Source organism: Catharus ustulatus, chromosome 3, assembly GCF_009819885.2.
Source record: "Catharus ustulatus isolate bCatUst1 chromosome 3, bCatUst1.pri.v2, whole genome shotgun sequence".
NCBI classification, from domain to species: domain Eukaryota; kingdom Metazoa; phylum Chordata; class Aves; order Passeriformes; family Turdidae; genus Catharus; species Catharus ustulatus.
The window spans coordinates 114,328,078-114,348,404 of record NC_046223.1 but is presented as its reverse complement, the minus strand read 5'-3'; the positions used below and the strand labels follow the sequence as shown (position 1 = coordinate 114,348,404).

The 20,327-nt window shown below is 43.1% G+C and overlaps 1 protein-coding gene across 6 annotated transcripts in view; it reads left to right on the top strand.

Moving 5' to 3' along the window:
* Positions 1-20,327, top strand: part of RUNX2 (RUNX family transcription factor 2) — a 156,027-nt gene that overhangs the window by 38,286 nt on the left and 97,414 nt on the right. For 3 of the 6 annotated variants that reach the window (XM_033056181.1, XM_033056180.1, XM_033056184.1), the window contains exon 4: positions 15,837-16,010. The exons of the other annotated variants lie outside the window; for them this stretch is intronic. In XM_033056181.1, the coding sequence (XP_032912072.1) occupies positions 15,837-16,010 (174 nt within the window). The remainder of the gene's footprint in view (positions 1-15,836; positions 16,011-20,327) is intronic. 6 annotated transcript variants of the gene reach the window in all.

The following is a 20,327-nucleotide window of genomic DNA, read 5'->3' as shown; positions in this document are numbered from 1 at the left end:
AGCCCACAGCCAATGGAAGGGATGTTGCCTGGCTTTAAATGAGGCCACTTAATGCACACACAAAGGGAAATGCAAAGGGCAGGTTTTAATTACAGTGCACATTGGAGCACAAGTCCTGTGAGGAGCAGCTGAGGGAGCTGGGGGAGCTCAGCCTGGAGAAAAGGAGGCTCAGGGGGGACCTTACTGTTCTCCACAACCCCCTGACAGGAGGGGGCAGCCAGCTGGGGGTCAGTGTTTTCTCCCAGGAAACCAGAGACAGGACAACAGGACACAATTTTAAGCTGTGCCAGGGGAGGTTTAGGCTGGAGATTAGGAAGAATTTCTTCACAGAACGAGTGATTGGGCATTGGAATGGGCTGCCCAGGGAGGTGATGGAGTCACTGTCATTCAAGGTGTTTAAGGAAAGACTGGATGTGGCACTTAGTGCCATGGTCTACTTGACAAGGGGGTGCTAGGTCGTAGTTTGGACTCAATGATCTCAAAAGTCTTTTCCAACTGAATTGATTTTGTGATTCTGTAAATGCCAAGGTGTGAAAATCTCAGTTTGGTAGCAGTTCAGTTGTCTTTACTGTCAAGTGAACGAGCTGTGACCTTCACTTTAAATTTGCCAGCAACGGTGTGCATCTATTGATTTTAGTGAGGATTTATACCCCAATCAACAAGAAAGCAAGAAACATAATCAAAATGTTAGCAAGCAGTAATGCCAACCATTCTCAGATGCATATCAAGAAACTTTATCACAGAAAAGCAAAACAGGAAAAAACACTTTTCAGCCTCAAATCTGAGTGACGTGCTGGAAGCAAATTACCCCCACACCTGGTGAGAGAGTGAGGGTAGGGATGGATGTCCTGTCCAAGTGATGCCATGAAATATCAACATCATGGAGAAGGGAGTGTATATCACAAGATATGTAGTTTTAAAGCAGTCTCATGTCAGAAATGCTGCCTCTTGCTGGGGTTAGCCTTGACAGCAGATACCCTTGGCAGTAGTTTGGCCATCTAAATCCATCAGGCATTAGAAACTGGGTTCAGTCCTAGTCTAATATAGGTCCTTTGATGAATGGGGATTGTTAGCACGTGGAATCTTTTGTCAAGGGAGGAATAACTTCTTTTGATTTCAAAACTGGTCAAGGATGGGGACACAGACAGCCAAACTCCCTTGTGCTGCCAAAAGGAGAATAATCCCATGGACCTTGTGAAAGCTGTAATGAAAGGACAAGAAATGATCCATCCTACCTGGAGAAGAGTTAAAAACCAGATTTCTTCCTTTTACGCAGTGCTGAGCTGTCTGCAGACTTTTAGTGAAAAAATCACTTTCTTTTTTTATGTTTTGACTTCCTCAGAGTTTGTGTTGAAGCTGGAAAAAGTTTTCCATCCCTCTTTTCTGTTGTTGCCTTTTTACTTCATTTAAATTGGTTAAGACAGATGAGTTTTGCTTATTAAAAAAACCAAGGCAAGGCACCACTAGAAGATATCCAATTTCTTCAACATCACCAGGGTTGCTCGTTTTACTTTTCTTGGACAACAGGGAAGAGCACTTTGCCTTCTATTTTCCGTCATTCTTTGATGGAATTAAATCAGGGCTGTACTTACAGAAGAAGGAAACTCTCCTATGTAAGTGTTGTCCTCTAATCCATGGAGCCAATGGCTGGAGTGTGCCTTATTTTCTTTGCGCAAAAAAAGCAAACAGTGGAGCTAAAAGGTAGACTAGAGAGCTCATACCTAAATTCCATAACTGAGGGATCAAGTTTTGGTCCTGCAGAGACAGAACTGTACCTATTACAGTGGAAGCAGCTATATTATTCCTTAAAATGAGTCATATGACATTAAAATCAAAGCAAATACTAATATCTGAAGCTGTAGAAGCTGTAAAGTCTTAAAGACCAGGCTGTCTTCCACTGAAGATGGTGGCAAAGCCTCTGTTCATGGCTCTGGCAGATGGCTGGGGCCCCAGACAATCCCACATTTCCAATTGTAGGGTCATACATTTTTATCCTCTGAATTAAATGAGGGTTTGCCACCCGCACAATAAAACCCAAAGAAAGAAACTTGCTTTAAATAGAACACGCTATTGAGGTGATATTAATAGCACAGGGATAATGAGTATTTCCAGAATTTAAGTACTTCAATGTTATTTCTGCCTGCTTTAGTAGAGCAGAATAAAATATCCTTGCCACTCTTGCATTGCAGGGATGGTTTCCATTGGTGCTCTGCAGTGGGCGTCCAAACTTAATGACGCACCAAAATATTAATAAAATAGAAATTATTCAAAACACCTGCCAGTGATGATCCAATATGTTCTAACATCTTTCCAAGCTGGAAGTGCATATATATGTATATATATATATATACATATATATACACACAGCTGTATGTATGTGCTTGTGTACCCCTTGAAAACCATCAACTACACAGCTGCCCTTTTGGAAATTTGTGCTTTTTATAACTAGGCATTTATAGCTCCTGTTTATTAGATTTTGCCATTTTTTCCCAGAGGATTGCACCCACAGCTTCATAGAATCACTGAATGGTTTTTGGGTTGGAAGGGACCTTAAAGATCATCTCATTCCAAGCCCCTGCCATGGACAGGGACATCTTCCACTATCCCAGGTTGCTCCAAGCCCCATCCAACCTGGCCTTGGACATTTCCAGGGATGAGGCAGCCACAGCTTCTCTGGCCACCCTGTGCCAGGGCTTCACCACCCTCACAGGGAAGAATTTCTCCCTCAAATATAATTTAACTCTCCTCTCTTTCAGTTTAAAGCTATTTCCCCTTGTCCTATCACTCCAGGCCCTTGTCTAAAGTTCCTTTTCAGTCATGTCCAAGCAGAATCCTGTATATCAGTGGAAACATGAAATCGGTAAAGCAGGGTAAAAGTAAAACCTGTGAACTCTATTCTACTTTTAAAAATCCAGCTGGGATTTTGTAGGTCAGGGACCTGGTGACAAATCAGTGGTTTCAGTGGTTTCCTTGTCTCAAATGCTGTGTCCTGCCTGACGACCAAAAGTTAATGTCCTCTGAGTTCTCCTGGTGTGTGGGCAAGGGAGACTAGTGAATTCATAAATAAAACTCAGGTCCTTCTTGGACTGATCTCCTCTGCCATGCTTAGAGGACACCCTCACTTTCTGCTCCATCTGGTATGGCTGGCAGCAGAAGGGGCATTTGGGGTTTCTGTGGGGTGAGCTCCTGAGCAGCTCCCTGCTCCTGTCAGAGTGCACATCTTCCCTGCCGTAGCTGCAGCCTTTCCCAGGCTTTTCCCGGTGTTCTCCGCTCTGTGAATGGCATCACCCGCTGCTTGTGTTGGCCACCCTCCAGCTGCAGCAGGAGCATCCCCCACCGCCCGCATTCCTGGGGATTTGTTACCTTCTGGTAGCCAAACGCGCAGGCAGCCGGGGCAGGGGGCGAGATTCATTCTCCAGGACTCTGTTTTCCTATTGTTTTTAAGTTCGTGGGAGGCTCCCCGTCACTAAACAAACTTTAACAACTGTCGGCAGAAGGGTCAGCCCCCTGCCAGAGCCCTTCACAAAAATCTCACATTCCTCTCAGCCAAATGTGGCTGTGTCATTCTCCCCCCTCCCCTCTGCCCCCCTGGGGCTTTTGTCGGAGCCATCACCCCTGAGCAGGTTGAACACCTGGCTGAGACACTGAATTAACACCTGCAGAGCCCACAAGGACAGGCTTAACTTAGACCAGCAACGGGCATCTCACTGGCATCATTTTTGGGCATCTCATCAGCATCATTTTTGGGCATGGTGCTAATAAACAGCTGGTCTGGGGTAAAGGCAGCTGTCCTTAGGGCTCAGGAGGTTGGTGTGAGATGAATGTATGCAGGGATGGAGTTTCTGTAGCAAATATGGGATTTGGGTTTGTGCAGCTCACAGCAGAAAGGTGCTTTCCTTTCCACCAAAAAAACCCGAAACCAAACCTCAAAACTCCAACAGAGCTAATTATGAATTAAGCACTTTCAGGAAGAAGTAATGAGGCTGTCTTGTTGGAACACCCCAGGATTTTATAGTCCACTGCATTGAGGAATTCCCTCTCACAGAAGACATATCTTGTCCAAAACCTTTGCTTCTGAGTTTAGTGTTTGGGGGTTTTCCCCAAGAAATTTGTCATTCTGGTGTCTCTTGTTCTTCCCACTGGCATGGAGAGAAGTTGTGGGACCATCTCTCTTTGAGTAACCAGCAGACACACAGATAAGAAAGCAACAACCAAAATCAATCATGGATTAAGATCTGGACCTTCACTGGGGGTTGCAGGAATATTCTCAAGTATTGGGTGTGAAATTCGAGTTTTACTTTGTTGTGTGTTCCTGAAAAACTAGTGGACACTCGGAGTCCTGCTCTCTAAATTAATGTCAATTTTGTAATATCCAAAGAAATCCAAAGAAATGCTAATTTCTGAATTTAAAATGATAGTTTCTGAAGTTAGAGCTGTAGGAAACCCTGGAACAGAGGGTTTAAGACCAGCATTTCCAAACCCCCACGAGTTCTCTGTAGTCAGGAATAGCTGAGCAGGCACTGCCTGCATTTTGCTGTTCCCTTTCAGGGCAGCTCGAGGTGCTGAGCTCTTTGCAGCATCAGGCCCTCAGTCAGCAGGAGCTGCTGAGTGCATGGACTCATGTTCAAAGTATTGTGTACGTGACTTCACCAGGCACAATCACTCAGCCCCAGAACAGTAGGGCTAAAAGAAACCTCAGGCGACCTAGTCCATTTTTCCTCAGAGGAAGTATTAGATATACTTAGATCATCACTGACATCTGTCCAAATTTTCAAATCCTCCACTACTGAGCCTTCCACTTACTTACCAAGTCTGGAGTTTGTGTTTTTTTTTCCCTTTATACTTAAAAAGGAATTTGCTAATACTGTACATTAATCTCTTAAATCTCTACCTCAGCTGAAGGCAGCTTTTTCTTGTGCTATTCTCAACTGACACAGAGATCAATCGATTACAATTTTCTGTAGAAAACATTTTACTCTTATCATGTCTTTTCCTGCTCGTCTCTTTTCTAGACTAAACAAATGTATTTCCTTCAACTTTTCCATGTTGCTCATGCTTTCTGAATCTGTTATCGCTCCTGTTGCTCTCCTCTGGATTCTCTCTCATCTGTCTGCATCTTTCTTAGAGGGTGGTGTCCCATGCTGGATAAAGCAGTCCAGCTGATGTCTCACCACTTCTGAGCAGCCTGTAATAGATACCTTCCATGTCTTGTATGCAACATGACCATTAATCTTTCCCAGAAATGCATTTACTTCATTTTTTTGAAAAAAAAAAAAAAAAAAGAAAAAAAAAAAAAGCCAGAATGCCATTATTGACTCATATTCAACTTGTAACTCCCTGCCACCCCCAGATCTCCTCTGCAGTGCTGCTGGTTAATAGGTTTGTCATTGTGGTGCATTTGGCTTCTTGCTCCAAAGTGTAACACAAAGCACTTAACTTTTACTGCATGTCATCTTACTAATGACATGTCAAGCACAATTTCTCTTCCTTGCTAAGTTTGTTCTGAATTCTGACCTATTTCTCCAAGTCTGAAGACTCTGCCTTACTGGAAGTCCTCTAAAGATTTTATAATTGTGCCTTGTATTGCATCATCCAAGTTATTAAAGGAAGTATCAGCTATTAATTGATTGAAGATGCATAAAATGCCTTCCATTTCACTATCAGTAGTGATAGTCAGCAGGCAACTTTGTCACACCAACCCCCAACCATTCATCCTCTATGTCTGCATTTTATCTTTTATATCATAGAATGGTTCTGATTCAAAAGGACCTTAAAAACCTAAAAACATCTCCATCCAACAGCCCCTGGCATGGGCAGGAACACATTCCTCTAGGTTGCTCCAAGCCCCATCCAACCTGGTTTTTAACACTTCCAGGGTTGGGACAGCCACAGCTTCTCTAGGAAACTTTTCCTAGTCTCTCACCACCCCCACAGTAAAGAATTTCTTCTTAATATCTAATCTAAAGCTACCCTTTTTCTTTCTCCTGAAGACCTGAAAGCAGAAGTTAATCCATCTCAGCCTCCTCCTGAGCCAGAAATGCTGGCATTGGCAGGGAAAGGTGGAGCACAACAAGGGTTAAAATCTGCGACTCACCTGCAGGATTGTTGGCAACTTCTTCGGGCCAACCTTTCTTCTCTTAAACCCAGCTGCAGTGTTTATGTGCTGCTTAAGGCTGTCCTTCCTCAGAGCTTGCACATCATGTAGGTGCTTGTGCAAGAGCTCTGAGTACACAGAAAGTTGAATGCCTTGTGTAGCACGAAAGTTGCCCCCTAAACCCACTCATTGCCAGCAGCACCAGACATTTTATGCACTTGGGAGTAAAAATAAGAGCAAAGAATGGCGTTAAGTGTAATTTTTATTGGGAAACCACCAATTCCTTATACCTTTCAGGAGGAAGAAAGGGAGGCATCCATCAAACTGTCATTACAAATTTGATGCCACAAACCTAAGCTCATGGAGCCGCCAGGAATCTGTAAACCTTTTAAAGGATACGCCTGTTTTTGACATTCAAAATAAAAAATCTTTATAGATTTTTGTGGAAAACACTGATGGGCCAGCAGCTAAATGACATTTTTCAGCAGTCAGACAGACTCCACACAAACTGAATAGATGTCCAGTTTTAGAAGGACAGGTAATTACTTTCTGTGCTATGCCCAGGAACAGAAAATACTTGGCCTGTTTTACTTACTGAGTAGGAAAAGATGTTTGAGGGTGGTTGGTTAGGTGTTTTTTTTTTTTATTTTCCTAAAGGCTGCTACATCCTGGCTTCTGCCTCCATATAGCCTGAGTGTAGGTGCCCTTTATATAACAATAACTTGATACTACTCAAAATACTTGGCACTGCAAGCAGGGGAGTGGAATGCAGTAAGAACACTTTAGCAGGTCTGAGGGTGAGTAAACTCCAGTAGTTTTGGAAGGAGAGGACAGAGTTTTCAGTGTACCTCTCTCCCTTACTTGGCATTTGCCGACAATAAGAACACAAGGATTAACATAGCAGACTCCGTTTATTACACTTGGGTGGATAAAGCAATTATCTGTCTATCACGGCTGTAGTAAATTATGCAACAGCATTAACATGGGTGGATACGTGGATAAATGCTACTCTGCCACAGAGGGTGCTGATACACAAGATAATCCTTCAAGCTGAACTTGTAAAGACTGTTTTCTTTCAGAGTTTAGATCATGTTACCCACCAGTGTAGATTGAAATGGCATCTTTTTTTATTTTTTAACCACGTTTTCAGGTTTCTTTAGCCATCTGAATTGTATTAGCAAGGTTATTTTAGAAATATCCCTCTTTATTCAAGTTTAAACAGTCTGCTTGAAACCTGCTGCATGGATATAAACACAGTAGTTTTCTAACTCAGCAAAACAATCTGTTGAAAGATAGCAAACACACACATCCATCCATTGTTGCTTAACTGTTGTGTCTTCCATGCCTGAATTCCCGCTGTAACCACAGCGTTCAGCGTGCAGTGAGCTCCTGGTTTTGGGGGTGTAAAACAAAACCAGAAATGAAAATGCACCTATTGATGTCTAGAGAGCAGTGCAGCATCCGAGAGCTCTACACTAGATTTAAACTAAGCGCCTTAAGTCTGGTTTAATGGCTGTGTTTACATCATCCCCCCCACCCCTTCTCATTCTTTTAAAGTAATCAGGTTTCACAAGCGTTAAGAAAACCATCCCCTTCTGCCAGCTGGAGGGAAGCCAGTTCAAGGAGATTTTTTTTCTCTCCCCCTCTTTACCCCCTTCTTCACGATGATCTTTACTGCCTGGTGCTGCAGCAAGCAGTAGAAATTGGTGGGATATTTTCAGGATAGCTACCTCCTTGGCAGGGTAGGGGGGAACCTTACTCCTCAAAGGTTTTGCTGCATTCATTAAGATGATAAATCAGAATGAGGAGCTCTTGAGCTTTTTGGGACAGCCTTTGCTCTCCCTCATCCCTGCTTCTGATGAAAAAAGGGGGAGGAGGAGGGGGAGGGTGTAACAGATACCAGCATGCAAAGGGAGCTGAGGCAGGGACCGAGACTTGCGTGACAGTCTCTGTTTATATGAGTTGTCTTTAATGTCTCCAAGCAGCCGTGCCAGCAATGTTTAGCTGGTTTCCTGGCACATGTGAACACAGATTCCTTTATGTTCATCAAGGATGGATAAAGGTGAAGGCAGAGCATCGTCCCACCTGCTCCTTCCCTGACCTGGCCTATTTGGGCTGATGATCCTACGGTGTGTTGCTCAAATTTGCAGAACAAGCTTCAAAATGCTGATTAGAATTGGAAAGCTTTTCAAAAAGAGAAGAGAAAGAGACAACCCCACCACTGCAGCAAGGGGGGACCTGGCTCATTCACCTGCAGCACAGAGTCAGAGCAGAGGGCTGCATGAGTCCTGCAGCACTGGGATGAGTTGGGGGGTAGGAGGGAACTGGTGCAAAAGCAAGCCCACTCGAGCTCTTTCCTGCTCAGCCTGACCTTTTTCTCAAAGTACTGTTTTGGTTTCATTTGTTAAAACTTCAGATTCTCCTGCTTTAACACACCTTTCCCTTTGCAGTGCTATGCCAGCCTGGCCTCTGCCACCTGCCCCCATCAGTCCCTCAGCTGCCAAACGAGCAGCCTGGAGCCCTGCTCCAAGGGGCATGTTCCACCTCTCTGTACAGAGAAATCCTGTGAGCAGGAGGCTCCTTTGCAGCTGTTGCAGTTTGCTGAAAACCCCCAGCCTCTGGGTCCACCTTTCAGCTTGGTCCATGCTCTTTGTGGCCTCAGCTGAATTTTAGAAAGCACTTTGTATCCTCAAAAACTTTAGAGTCATTCCTAGAGGTACAAAGGGACACAGGTTACACCCCCATGGGTCATTTCTTCTCACCCTTCCTTCCCCTTCCTCCCTCCCACCCACTCTTTTTGTCCTGGGCTGGGCAGGCTGCCCATGGGATGAGCTGAGAGGACTTTTCCTTTGCTCCCAGTAAATCAGTGGGGACATGACACTGACTCCAGTGATGCTCCAAGGCTTGGCATCAGCACTCAGGTTCCAATCTCCCTTTGCCTCTGCTCACCCAGGGTAGGAGCCACAGCTCTGGGATGGTGGTAATGTCACTGGTTCCTCCAGGATCTGGACTGGCCCTTTTGGACCCATAGCAGTATCTACAGAGCAGGGGGCAGGGAGGAGAGGCTCATTAGGATTTTGGCGAATGGATACACATTAGATCTGTTTCACAGGAGCTGAGCCCCTCCACAGTGTGCATTCGTCTGTATTTATTTCCTTTTCTCTGCAGTAGTTTAAGGTACAGGCCTTAGCTGCTTTGGGTAAAAAATTATGCCTTTTTTAAGAACAAAAAGAGACAGGAGCTTTTTTTTCTGCCTGCGCCTGAGTGACTCCTGTTGGCATGGACAGGGCTCTGTGTACAGTCAGGAGAATAAGCTCCTAGTCTAATGCAAACTGGTACCCTCAGCTATTTAAAAAACAAACTTTTTTTTTTTTCTTCATTGAGTGAATTAACTACAGTTACTGCACCTATGTAGCTCCTTGTTTTATGAACTATAAGAACCTTTCCTATGCACAGCCTATGGCCTAATTATGTAATTATGTCTCTTGGGTGGATTATATTTTTCTTCTCATAATTGTGTCTTTACCTAAGAGACTGGAAGGGTTCCAAGCTTTCTCCTTTCCTGGGCAAAAATTGTTTGGCTCTTGTGTTTTGGGTTTTTTTCCATGAACTTTGGATTGGGTGCATTCAGTAGGATTGGGTGGGGAGAAACCAGCTCTGGATGACAATTTGTCACAAGACAAGGGACACGAGAGAGACCCTCACAACTTTCTTCAGAGGTTTTTTTCCCTGCAAAGAGCTAATGTGAATCTTCTGGGCTTCTGGTTTATGGCTCCCTTATTTTTACCTCCAGTGCATTGGCTGACACTGCTTTGGAGTGACATCTTGCTGCAGTACTGTCTGAAATTTGTAACAGAACAGTGAATATTTTTGCTTCATGCTGAATGCTCAGCATTATTCAGTCCTGCACAACAGCTGCTAGGAAGCCTTAGCCTCAGGTCTCAACTCTCTTTGACATAAATGTGAGTCCCTTGACTTCAGCTTTATCAGCCTGTAGCTGAATTCAGTCAAGTCCATATCAGCACCATTCCAACCAATTCCAGTTACCCCTGATCCACAGGACCACACAGGATGAAATGCAGCTAGGCCTGCAAAGAGAATTTATGGAAAGTTTGTGATGAAATTCAGAGGACATGTAGTTTGTCTTTTCTTGTGATGTGAAATTGTCTTCTACAATGTGTATGCAGAAGAGCACACACTTACACACTACAATGTACCCTGGAACGCTGCTGGTGTTTCAGTATTAAAAGAGACAAAATCAGAGGGCTTGTCTCAAAGACATATAGGTTAGTAGGAAAAAATGTCCCCACTCTACCTTTTTAAAAATATTTCACCTATGGAGAACAGTGGGGATAATCAAAACTTGGATTCTCGATCTTCGTTGTGTTTCTCTTGGAGTCAAGAGACAGAGGTGCACAGACTACGAATTTGCAGAACCAGGTGATTCTTCTTCTTTCTGCCATCCCTTAGCCTGAAGAAAAGTCCCTTCTCCAGTGGGTTCACTGAACCCAGAGCTGTAGAAATCCTTGGTTACTAGCCCTTGAGTTCAAAGAATTTTTGTCTGCGTTTTCCAGCAGTAGTCACTCCATGGAATGAATCCAAACTTCACTGTCTGGTGCTGAGGCATAGAGCACACAGAAGCCATGGTGGCATTTCACAATGGGTGAAATCATCACCTTTTATTCTGCTTGGGATGTCCCAGAAAATGACTCTCCTGCAGGTGACAGCCCAGGCTCTCACTGCCATGACCTTTCTGCCATCCCTTGGCTCATTTATGGAGACACCTGACTCCCACGACACTTCTCCCTGTTAAGGCAAAAGCAGAAAATGATAGAACTGGGTGATGACTGAAAATAGCTAACCCAGTGGAGAGTGATAAAAGCATCTGCTGAAAATCTGGTAACCAGATCTCCTGGGTACCAGGAAAAAAAAAAAACCACACAAAAAAGCTGGTGGGTGGTGTACACGGTACAAAGAAAGGGAGTCCCTGAGTGTCAGCATCTGGCAAGGCCACGTGTAGCATAATCTGATTAGTTTTCAGTTCCACACCCACAAGCTGAAAGATAAAAACGCACACTCCTCCTCCCTGAGGAGGTAGAAATCTTCAAGCATCAACACCACATTTACATTCTGCAAGTCAGCCTCTTCCCCAGCCCAATTTGCATCTTGCCTTCTCCAGCAGAGCGGTGGAAGTTCAGTGGTGAGAGACGAGCTCACGTCCCTTTCCAGTTACCACATCCAGCAGACTCGAGATTGCCTTGCTTTGATCTGGGAGACAGTCCTTTGCTTAGTTTAAACTGAAATGATTAAGCTGGAGAGGAAGACTCCTCACATCTCCTGCCATGCCTGGGATGTGATAATTGAATGTCAGCTTCCATGGGCCACACAATCTCTGTTCTGGGGCTGTGCTGGGCTGGCCAGCAGAAGCAGCAGCACAGGGCTGACTGGCTGGCTGCAGCTTTCACTGACCTTACAGCACTCTCAGTAATGATTTCTGCTTTGATTCATGTAAAATGGCCAAAATTGGCACTGGAGAGGATTAATGACAATGCTTCTGTCTCCAGAAACATACTCAGGTTGGTGTTTGGCTTTAAACAGCTGAGTAGTGGTGAAGAATGTGAATATTTCTTGTTATTTTGGAGGAAACACTGGATTTCTGATATCCAGCATGTTCTGTACTGTGCCAGCAGACAAATCAGAACAGCTTGTTTAGCTCTTGACTATGAACTCTCAGTTTTTCTCATCTCCTTCCCATCTCCTCACCCATGGCTGGATCTTTTCCAGTGGCCACTGGGTCCCATCCTTAGTCAGAGACTCAGGGGTCACCTTCCATTTATTTTTGACAACATTTCACATCCAAGACTGCTGATGTCCACAAGCATATTTTTTTTTCCTCCAAACCAAATCCATTCTCCAAATTCATCTTTGCAACAGAGCAACAGGCACTAAATGCAGTGTTGCAGGCATTGGAGTAGCTGCAACACTATTTTATTCTACTCTTCACATAGCTTTTATATTGCTTTTTAATGTACTCACTGCTGCAGCAGATCATGGATTCTCCCTCAGCTATCCACACTTGCTACCCTAATCTTTTTTCCTGAAATAAAATTACGCCTCAGTACTGAGACTGAGGAATACAGCTTTTCTTAGCACGCTCCCCTGGGATCAGGAATTTCTCTGTCAACGGACACATATATCAATGAGAGATGAAAAGCAGCTTGTGGAATGAGTTTTAAACATGTATCACATATTTCATTGCTGCTGCTTATGTGCTACTCAGAAGGTCTTTTTAGAGTGTTTTCAGCCCATACCTCATGGCTCCTCCATACTTAACAGGATTTTTTTTTTCCTGCACAGAAATCAAGGCAGGACATTTATTTAAGTTGCCCACACGTGAGCACCTCCTGAATATAAAAGTTTGGTTGAGTTTCCTGCTTATTTTCAGTGTGAGCACGTCTCAGCCTTTATCAAAGCAGAGTAACCCATAATGTGCAAAGCTGCAATGTCATCTTGTCTCCCTGGGATATTTCACTCAGGGACTGTGGCTCCTTCTGTGGATCCCTTTGTCACAACATGACTCCGTGTTACAACCCTAAATTTTAAATGTCCAGAAGGGGAAGGCAAGTCTGCCTTTGGCCCCTTGCTGGTTTCTGGGGACTTACAGTTCCATTGATGCCTGGGGTCTTCCAGATGTGCATAGAGCTCTCTCTTCCCCACTTTTTTTTTTTCCTTTGGGCGGGTGGGGGGAAGTGGCAACACCCAAACCCACATATCTATAGATCATTTCAATTCAGCCAGATGTGGAAATCTTTTTTCTTCTTTCTGTATAGCCCTTCTTTTTTTCCTCACTTTTTTTCCTTTTTTCCCCCTGCCTATCCTAAAGTGCTCTGTTATTCAGAGCTTTGCTATAATACACAGAATTAAGTATAAACTCTTTCCTAACAAAGCTACATATGGCCAAACAGAATGTGATGAAAACAAGGCTTAGGGTTATCTGGTTAGTGCAGGAGTGGTGGTGACCTGTGTAATAACTTATTTATTGAGTTACCTGAGGACAGTTGAAATAGATTATGCACCAGTTTGTTAGTGATTCTTTAGCTAAAAGGTCACTACATGGACACAGCATAGGGTTTTTTCTACAGAAATTCGAAATAAAATTCACTTTGGGAGTGAATTCATTCCCTGCTAAAATCAACTCTGGTGTGTGAGACTGGAGATGGGCTGATCACATTTGCTTTATTTTGAGACCTCTTGAATTTCACAGAATCCCAGAATGGTTTAGGTTGAAAGGGGACTTAAAGATCACCTCATTCCAATCCCCTGCTATGGGAAGGGTCACCTTCCACTATCCCAGGTTGCTCAATTTGCCAAGTATAATCAGGAGTGAGCAGAAGAGAAAAAGGGAGGGGAAGGAGATGTCTTTAAAAAACAGAATGGAAAATATGACTGGCAAAGGGAAAAGCAAATTCATAAAAATTGTGGAGGAAAAGAAAAGGGAGAAATCCCAAGGGAATACTGACTGTATATGTATGTGAAAGTAATTTCTTCAGATTTAGCAGCACCCAACTTGTACAAACCTTAGTTTAAATGGATTGAGAATATAATGCTGAAGAGTAGAGCCTGTTAATTAAGCTGGTATTATGGAGTTTTTACAAGCCCACCAAAAAGCATTCCCTATTTAAATTGACTGATACTTTCTGAAGAGAGGAGTAGTCACCCTTGGCAGCTCTAACATGGAGCAGCACTTTCTCCCTAGGGAGAAGGCTCCCGCCTACCCCGTGCTTTTAGACTGAGTCATTACGGGGGAAAAAACCCAGACTTCAAAGTACCAAATTATGGGTCAACTAATTAATTTTTTTAAATTGCTAGAGAAGTTTCTTGAGAGTTAAATCCCATCAAGTTTCCCCTCACTCCCAGCCTGAATCCTTCTCTGTCTAGAGCTATGATTTCTGAATCCAGTTTGGATTTATTTAGTTTGGATATTGCATTGCCTGTGTGTCATGTTGGCACTGTGGTACCAGTTAGATGGTGTGAACCCCTGTGCCCAGTACAGTGGTGAGAATTAGTATTAAAAAGCATTTTTTTTTTACCAGTGGTAGCCTGATAGCTCAATCTCAAGACTCAGTGGCCTCATTTCTGCTTCTAAAATAAATTTAACAGTATTGTGTTTGGTTCTAAAGACTGATGGGATTATCTTCCCATGTCTGCAGAGCTGAGCTCTTGTAGACTCCAGATAGATGGCTATATTCATACTGCTGTGGGACAACACAGATTATCTCAACCCACTGGTGATTATTTGGAAGGGTTCAAACCCAAACCTAACCAGGGATCCTTCCTATTGTTAAAAGCATTAAAATATCCCCCCCAGTTATTGCTTGTGCCCCAGCACTGCCTACAGGGATGGAGGCTGATGTGGTTCTGGGTTGAAATCAGGGGGTCTGGGCCCCCCTTTTAGCTCTGCCAGAGGCTTTTTGTGTGACCTTGATCTGTAACTTAGGGTAAGCTTCATTCCATTTAACGTTGACTAATGGCGAGGGTGTCTAATTAAACCAGTCATGTGTGCTCCCTCTCTGATCAGAGAAGGAAGAGAAAGCAAATTCAGGAGGTGAATCATGCTGTTTTAAGGCAAGTGTCAGAGACAAATGAGATGAATTGCCCTCTGGAAGTAGCTATTTCTTTCCATTAACCGAAGAGGAAGTCTACATTAGAAGAGTTTAGACTAGATGCCTGATTTATGAATGGCTGAAGTTAAGTAAAATTAGTCCTGTTCTTAATCTCTGTGCATGCCTGTTTCTCTGTGTGCTGAATGATAGAAATAACACCTTCTGCACCTTGTGTTTGAAGGCACCATTGGACAAGGAGCATCCTTTGGGAAGAAATTAAACCTAGGAGCAAAAATACAACCATTAGAGAAGCAAAGCCCTTGCCCCTGAAACATCTCAATGACAACCAGACAGGACCATTTGGGGCATCCCAGTGCTTTTGCCATTTACCCCCTTCATATTTTGACAGCAAAACACCCCTAAATGAGTGTTCCAAATATATCCAGGGGCAGTTGGCAGTTTTGGGTGAATGCAGTAGGAGTACTGAGGAAGGCTGACCATGCCAGGGTGTTCCTGTCCAGCAGCCTTGCAGGTTTTCCTTGGATACTGATCTTCTCAACTGACAGGGACTAATTACTTTTTGGAAAATCTCCCAGAGGAATGAAAGCTAACGACTAACTATAACAGATTTAAAGGGGAAAAAAAAACAAAATAAGGGAGAAGAAAAGCTTGCATTTTCTTAGCAAAAATCCACAACATAGCAAAAAATCTGCAATATAAACCAGGCATGGAGTAATTGTCCCAGTTGATAAGTTGTATGTACATATGAGCCTTGCTTTTGGAAGGGAAAGTTTACCTCTTTAACTACCTTGGGTAGTTGAAGCAGAAAAAAAAAAAAAGACAAAGACAAAAAGACAAAAAGACCTTGTGTGGGTGTCCTGATAAGTGCTTATTTTGATCCAAATTGTAGATGTTACACATGTATGGGCACAGCTGTACTCGATAAGGCTTTCACCAGCCCAACCACGTCCAAAACCCCCTCACAATGTTTCTGTGTTATTGGGGGTAGCTGAGATACCTGTAAATCCATTAAATCTAATAACAGGTCCTTAGAGATCATTTTGGGGTTTTTTTGGGGGGTGTGTTAAATTACTAAATCTTGTTATTAACGCTTTTATTTTATGATTTGCTGTTTCCAGGGCACAGACAGAAGCTTGATGACTCTAAACCTAGTTTGTTCTCTGAACGCCTCAGTGATTTAGGGCGCATTCCTCATCCCAGTATGAGAGTAGGGGTCCCGACCCAGAGCCCACGGCCCTCTCTGAACTCTGCACCAAGTCCTTTTAATCCACAAGGACAGAGTCAGATTACAGGTAAGAGACAGAACCATAGGTTTGACTTGCACAGGCATTGGTAGTAATTGCTTATGGATATTTGTGTCTCAGCTGTAGTCAAAGAGGCTGTTACAGAGTGGGGGATGTTCTCCAAGCAAAGCTAGGTGGGAAGTGGATTTTTCTATAGTGCTTGAAGCTGAAAATGTAATTTCTTTTTTTTCTTTTCTTTTCTTTCTTCTTATCTTCTTTTTTTTTTTTTTTAAATATATTTTTGCCATAAATCTAAAATAGGCAATCAAGGTCATTTGAGTAGGGATCTGGTGAAATTCTAACTGCCACGTTGTTCTGCCTTAGTTGCAATAGCACCTTTAGTACAATAGAATGAGTATTTTGATTCAGCCTTGTTATTTTGCACTCATGTTAAGGGAAGCAACCAGCACTTAATGGTCTTTTTATCAGAATAATAATACAATCTTCTCACACGGTGGTTCCCTTCCACCACCAGTGCTGACCATGGTTACAATAAATGAACTGGATTATGGAGAAATCTCCAAAGGTTGCTCCTGAGGGTTGTATGCAACATTTATGATTGCATGCTGAGAGACAGATTTCATTGTGCTGAGAGAAATCATAAAGCACCCACCATGTGTCACAGATTAGAAGGCTGAAGTAAGATGTTTAACTGCAGCTATGCCAGAAGTTTGCAGCAATACTGTGAAGCCTACAGAATAAACCAATATAGTTTTTTCTAAAGTCAGAACTGGTTAAATTTTTCAAAAGAGTTTCAAAACAACTTCTATCTAATTTTGGGCGTTTCTAGATTCTAAATTTGTGCTGACATGTTTGTGTCTATCCAGGATGTAAAGAGGTGTTACCCCTGACCAATTGTTAGAATTGTTGGAGAACTTCACCTAGATGCAAGTCTGTCAACAAAGCTCTTGGCTCAATTCCCCAGACAGATTTAATGCTCACTTCTGCTGCTACAGTTCCATCCACAGCAGAGTCCTCTGCCAGCATTATACACCAGCATTCCTCTCCTGGTAAAGCACTCCTAGTATAGACATAGTCTTTGAGTCAACCTAGGAAGATTTCTAGTTTCATGTTTCAAGTGGTTTTGACATGATACCAGCTGAAACTCAGCGGTTTTAACAAAGTGTTGTGGCTTTCTTCTTCTTTCTTTTCCTTCTTTTTTTTAAGTTCAACCGGTTTATTAATTTGCAGTAAGAAAGAGAAGTGAGTTAATTTGAACCCAAAGCGCTCAAGGAATTGCAACAAAAAAATGTTCCCATGAGCTGTGGCAAAATTCTCCCAGATCTAGAAGTCTAACTTTAAATAGAGCTAAATATTTATAATATATTAAATATCTTGATTGTACCCATTACATGGTACCTGCTGCCCCCCAGCTTCCCAGAGCAGGTTTTTTTGGTTAGGTTTCACGTTTTGTTCATTGGACATGTGAAGTCAGGGCTCTTGTGCATATCATTTTCTGGGTAAGAACTGCTGAACTCAAACACAGTATTTTTTTCTAGCTAAGTCTTCTGTCTGGTAGTGTTTGTAGATATAATTCCCAAGAAAGGAGGGGGGAAATCCAGGCTATGAACAGTTTCTTTCCCTCTTCCTTGTACCTCCATAGTTTACCTACTGTGCAATACTATATCTAGGAACGAAAGAGGGTGAAATTCTTCCTGACCCCATCTGGTGATCAGCTTATGCCCTGAAGCACAAGAACTGAGATCCCCTTGTAATTTTCTTCCTAACTAAGTGTAACCTCATATGCTGCTCTCCTTCACATAAATGCCTCCTGTAGAAAATGTTCTGCTGGCTTTGATTAATAGACTACTTCTCTGCCTCATTATGAGGCAGCAGCAGCATTTACAGATCTGGGAGATGAAAACTTCAGATGAGCTTTCAATAAGCCTGACTGGAAGCAAAACTGTGTGGCATTCCCTGCCTTCTCTGCAAATCTAAGGCAGCAGCTCAAAGCACCAGCTGAGACTTCATTGAGAGAGGGAAGGTGTGGTGCTGGTAGGGCAGAGGGAAGTGAGCTGAGCTGAGCTGAGCTGAGCTGAGGGATGCAGGCTGGATTTCCCATCTCTTGTGGATTATATGCTTTTATTATTGGATAAATTCAAGGTTATGGGATACATTAGAATCCCAAATTGTTTTCATTTCCCCCAAAAAGGTGAGGACTCTGTAGAGAACAAGTGCTCTGGTACAGTATTTCTGATGTTGTTTCCCACCCTTGCCTCTCCCTCGGTTTAGAAAAGTCCAGCAGCCAGCTCTCCATTTGCTCTCTGGTGGCCATCCTATTTAATTATGTGGTTGGTGTGAGCATGTTACATGGGTACAGGCTCTGGGAATTGCACTGGCTTTCCACCAGGCTTTTGGATGCTCTTTGGAACCTTGATTGTAATCTGTAAAGCTCAACGTGCTCTAATGTTCCACCAAAGTCAGTTCAGTCAGTCCCTATTCTGGGATCCTTCTTGTGGGATGAGTGGGTACTCTTTGCTACACAAACCACCTGAAGGAGAGATGGAGGTGATGCCATGGATGAGGCACCCTTTGATCGGGTGTTGAGTGGGAAATTGCTGAACATCCCCTGCTCAGTGTGGTTGTAGGGAGTGAGGTGCTTGGGCTGTCCTACACCAGGTTCCTTGTTGTAGTGGAATACTCAGAGAGCCACTGGCTTCTTAAATTAAGCACTGCCTTGGGTATACATTACCTTCTGTCTGAAAAACAGGATTTTTAAAATTACCTTAATTGCAATTAACCAAACATTCCTTTAGAAACACCATGGTTTCATTATCTCTTTACCTAGTTATTATTTAGGGAATATAATAAATTTCTAATAACTGGAACAGTAAATACTGGTTTCCTACACAAAATCCATATTATTGCTAGTAAGCACATAAACGTTTTGCTTCATTCCACTTGAGGTCTTGCATAGCTATTGCATGATTAAACAGACATATTATTTAAAGCCTGGCTGACCCACACCTGAGTCTGAAAGAACTCAGCACTTTAGGGTTCACTCTTATATTTCTTTTCTCTGTCTAGGTTGTGTTTATTTTCCTGGAGTATCAGAGTACAGGTTGTACAAATCATAGCACAGTCCTTAACCTACCACAGGACCAGGCTGTGGCAGGACAAGGCACAGAGTTGTCCTTATTCAACATGGCATTTTAACTAGGGTTCAGCAAAAGCTACATCGAAGGGTGATTAAAAAACAAATGGTCCAATAAGCAGCTGCCTTTGCTGAGGCAGTGCAGATCCAATTTGAACCCTGCTTGCTGCCCGTAAATCAGGAATCCTGTCCATTCACATTTGGTCACTGGTATATTTGCTTTTTTATTTTTTTCCCCTTTCCCTAACAGGCTCGTGCAACTTGTTCATGTATCCGATTACATTCCCGTTCAGACACTGAGCTGTTGCATCAGTGTTCCAGTATGAGGAGAGGAAAACTTGTTTTTTTTAAGATGCAACTGGTGAGGATTAGCTCCTGTAGGCCAGGAAAAGCCATGGGTGTAATGGCAGGAATGTGGTTGGTGTGAGGACCCCGTGGGCTGGGCTGTGGGGACACAAAGTGGGAGTTAAGTGAGGTTTCATGCTCCATCACCACTGTGGCACTGGCTGATCTATAGGCAACCTGTGACTTTCATCACTGAAATAACAACCCTCAAAGGCAAGTCCTGTGAAACCTTCATTTTTTCCCTTCTCCTCCCCTTGTCCATGCACTTCAGGGATGTTATGCTTCCATTTCTCATCATTTTTTAAGCAGATTTAAAGTATTCAGAGCTGGCTTAACAGGAAGGTAGCGAGGGGATACGTCTTCACTAGCAGACAGGGACTGATTTCAGGAACAGTGCAAACTGAATCTGCAGCCTGCTGTATTTTATGCAAATTGATTGCATCCTCTGGTTGACTGGCAAGTGGCCATTGTGGACCTCCATTTCAAAGCTTGCACCCCTCCTATTATTTTTTAAACTTTATTTCCCTCTACCCTCCTTTTAAAACTTAGCTGCCCACTGGCATGATTTGTTGAGTTTATTTTTTTTATTATTATTTTAAAAATGTGGCTATTGGAGGGAAGGAGAAATGGATTTAGAGGTTCTTCAGGCCAAAATGTGGTCTCAATTACTTTTCTGTACATTGGGGTGTAACTCCACTGGATTTGACTTTGTTGATCGAACTGAGCAATTCAGATGAAGCCTTGGGCTTTCAAAAATGCCGAAGAAAGAGTTAGAGGAGGAGGCTGTGTTTTGCTGTTGTTGTTTTGCTGAGGGGGTTGGTGTTACAACAATAGTTGGGTTACTCATGCAGAAAGTCATCTTGGCTTTGTTAAGATCAGAAGTGAGG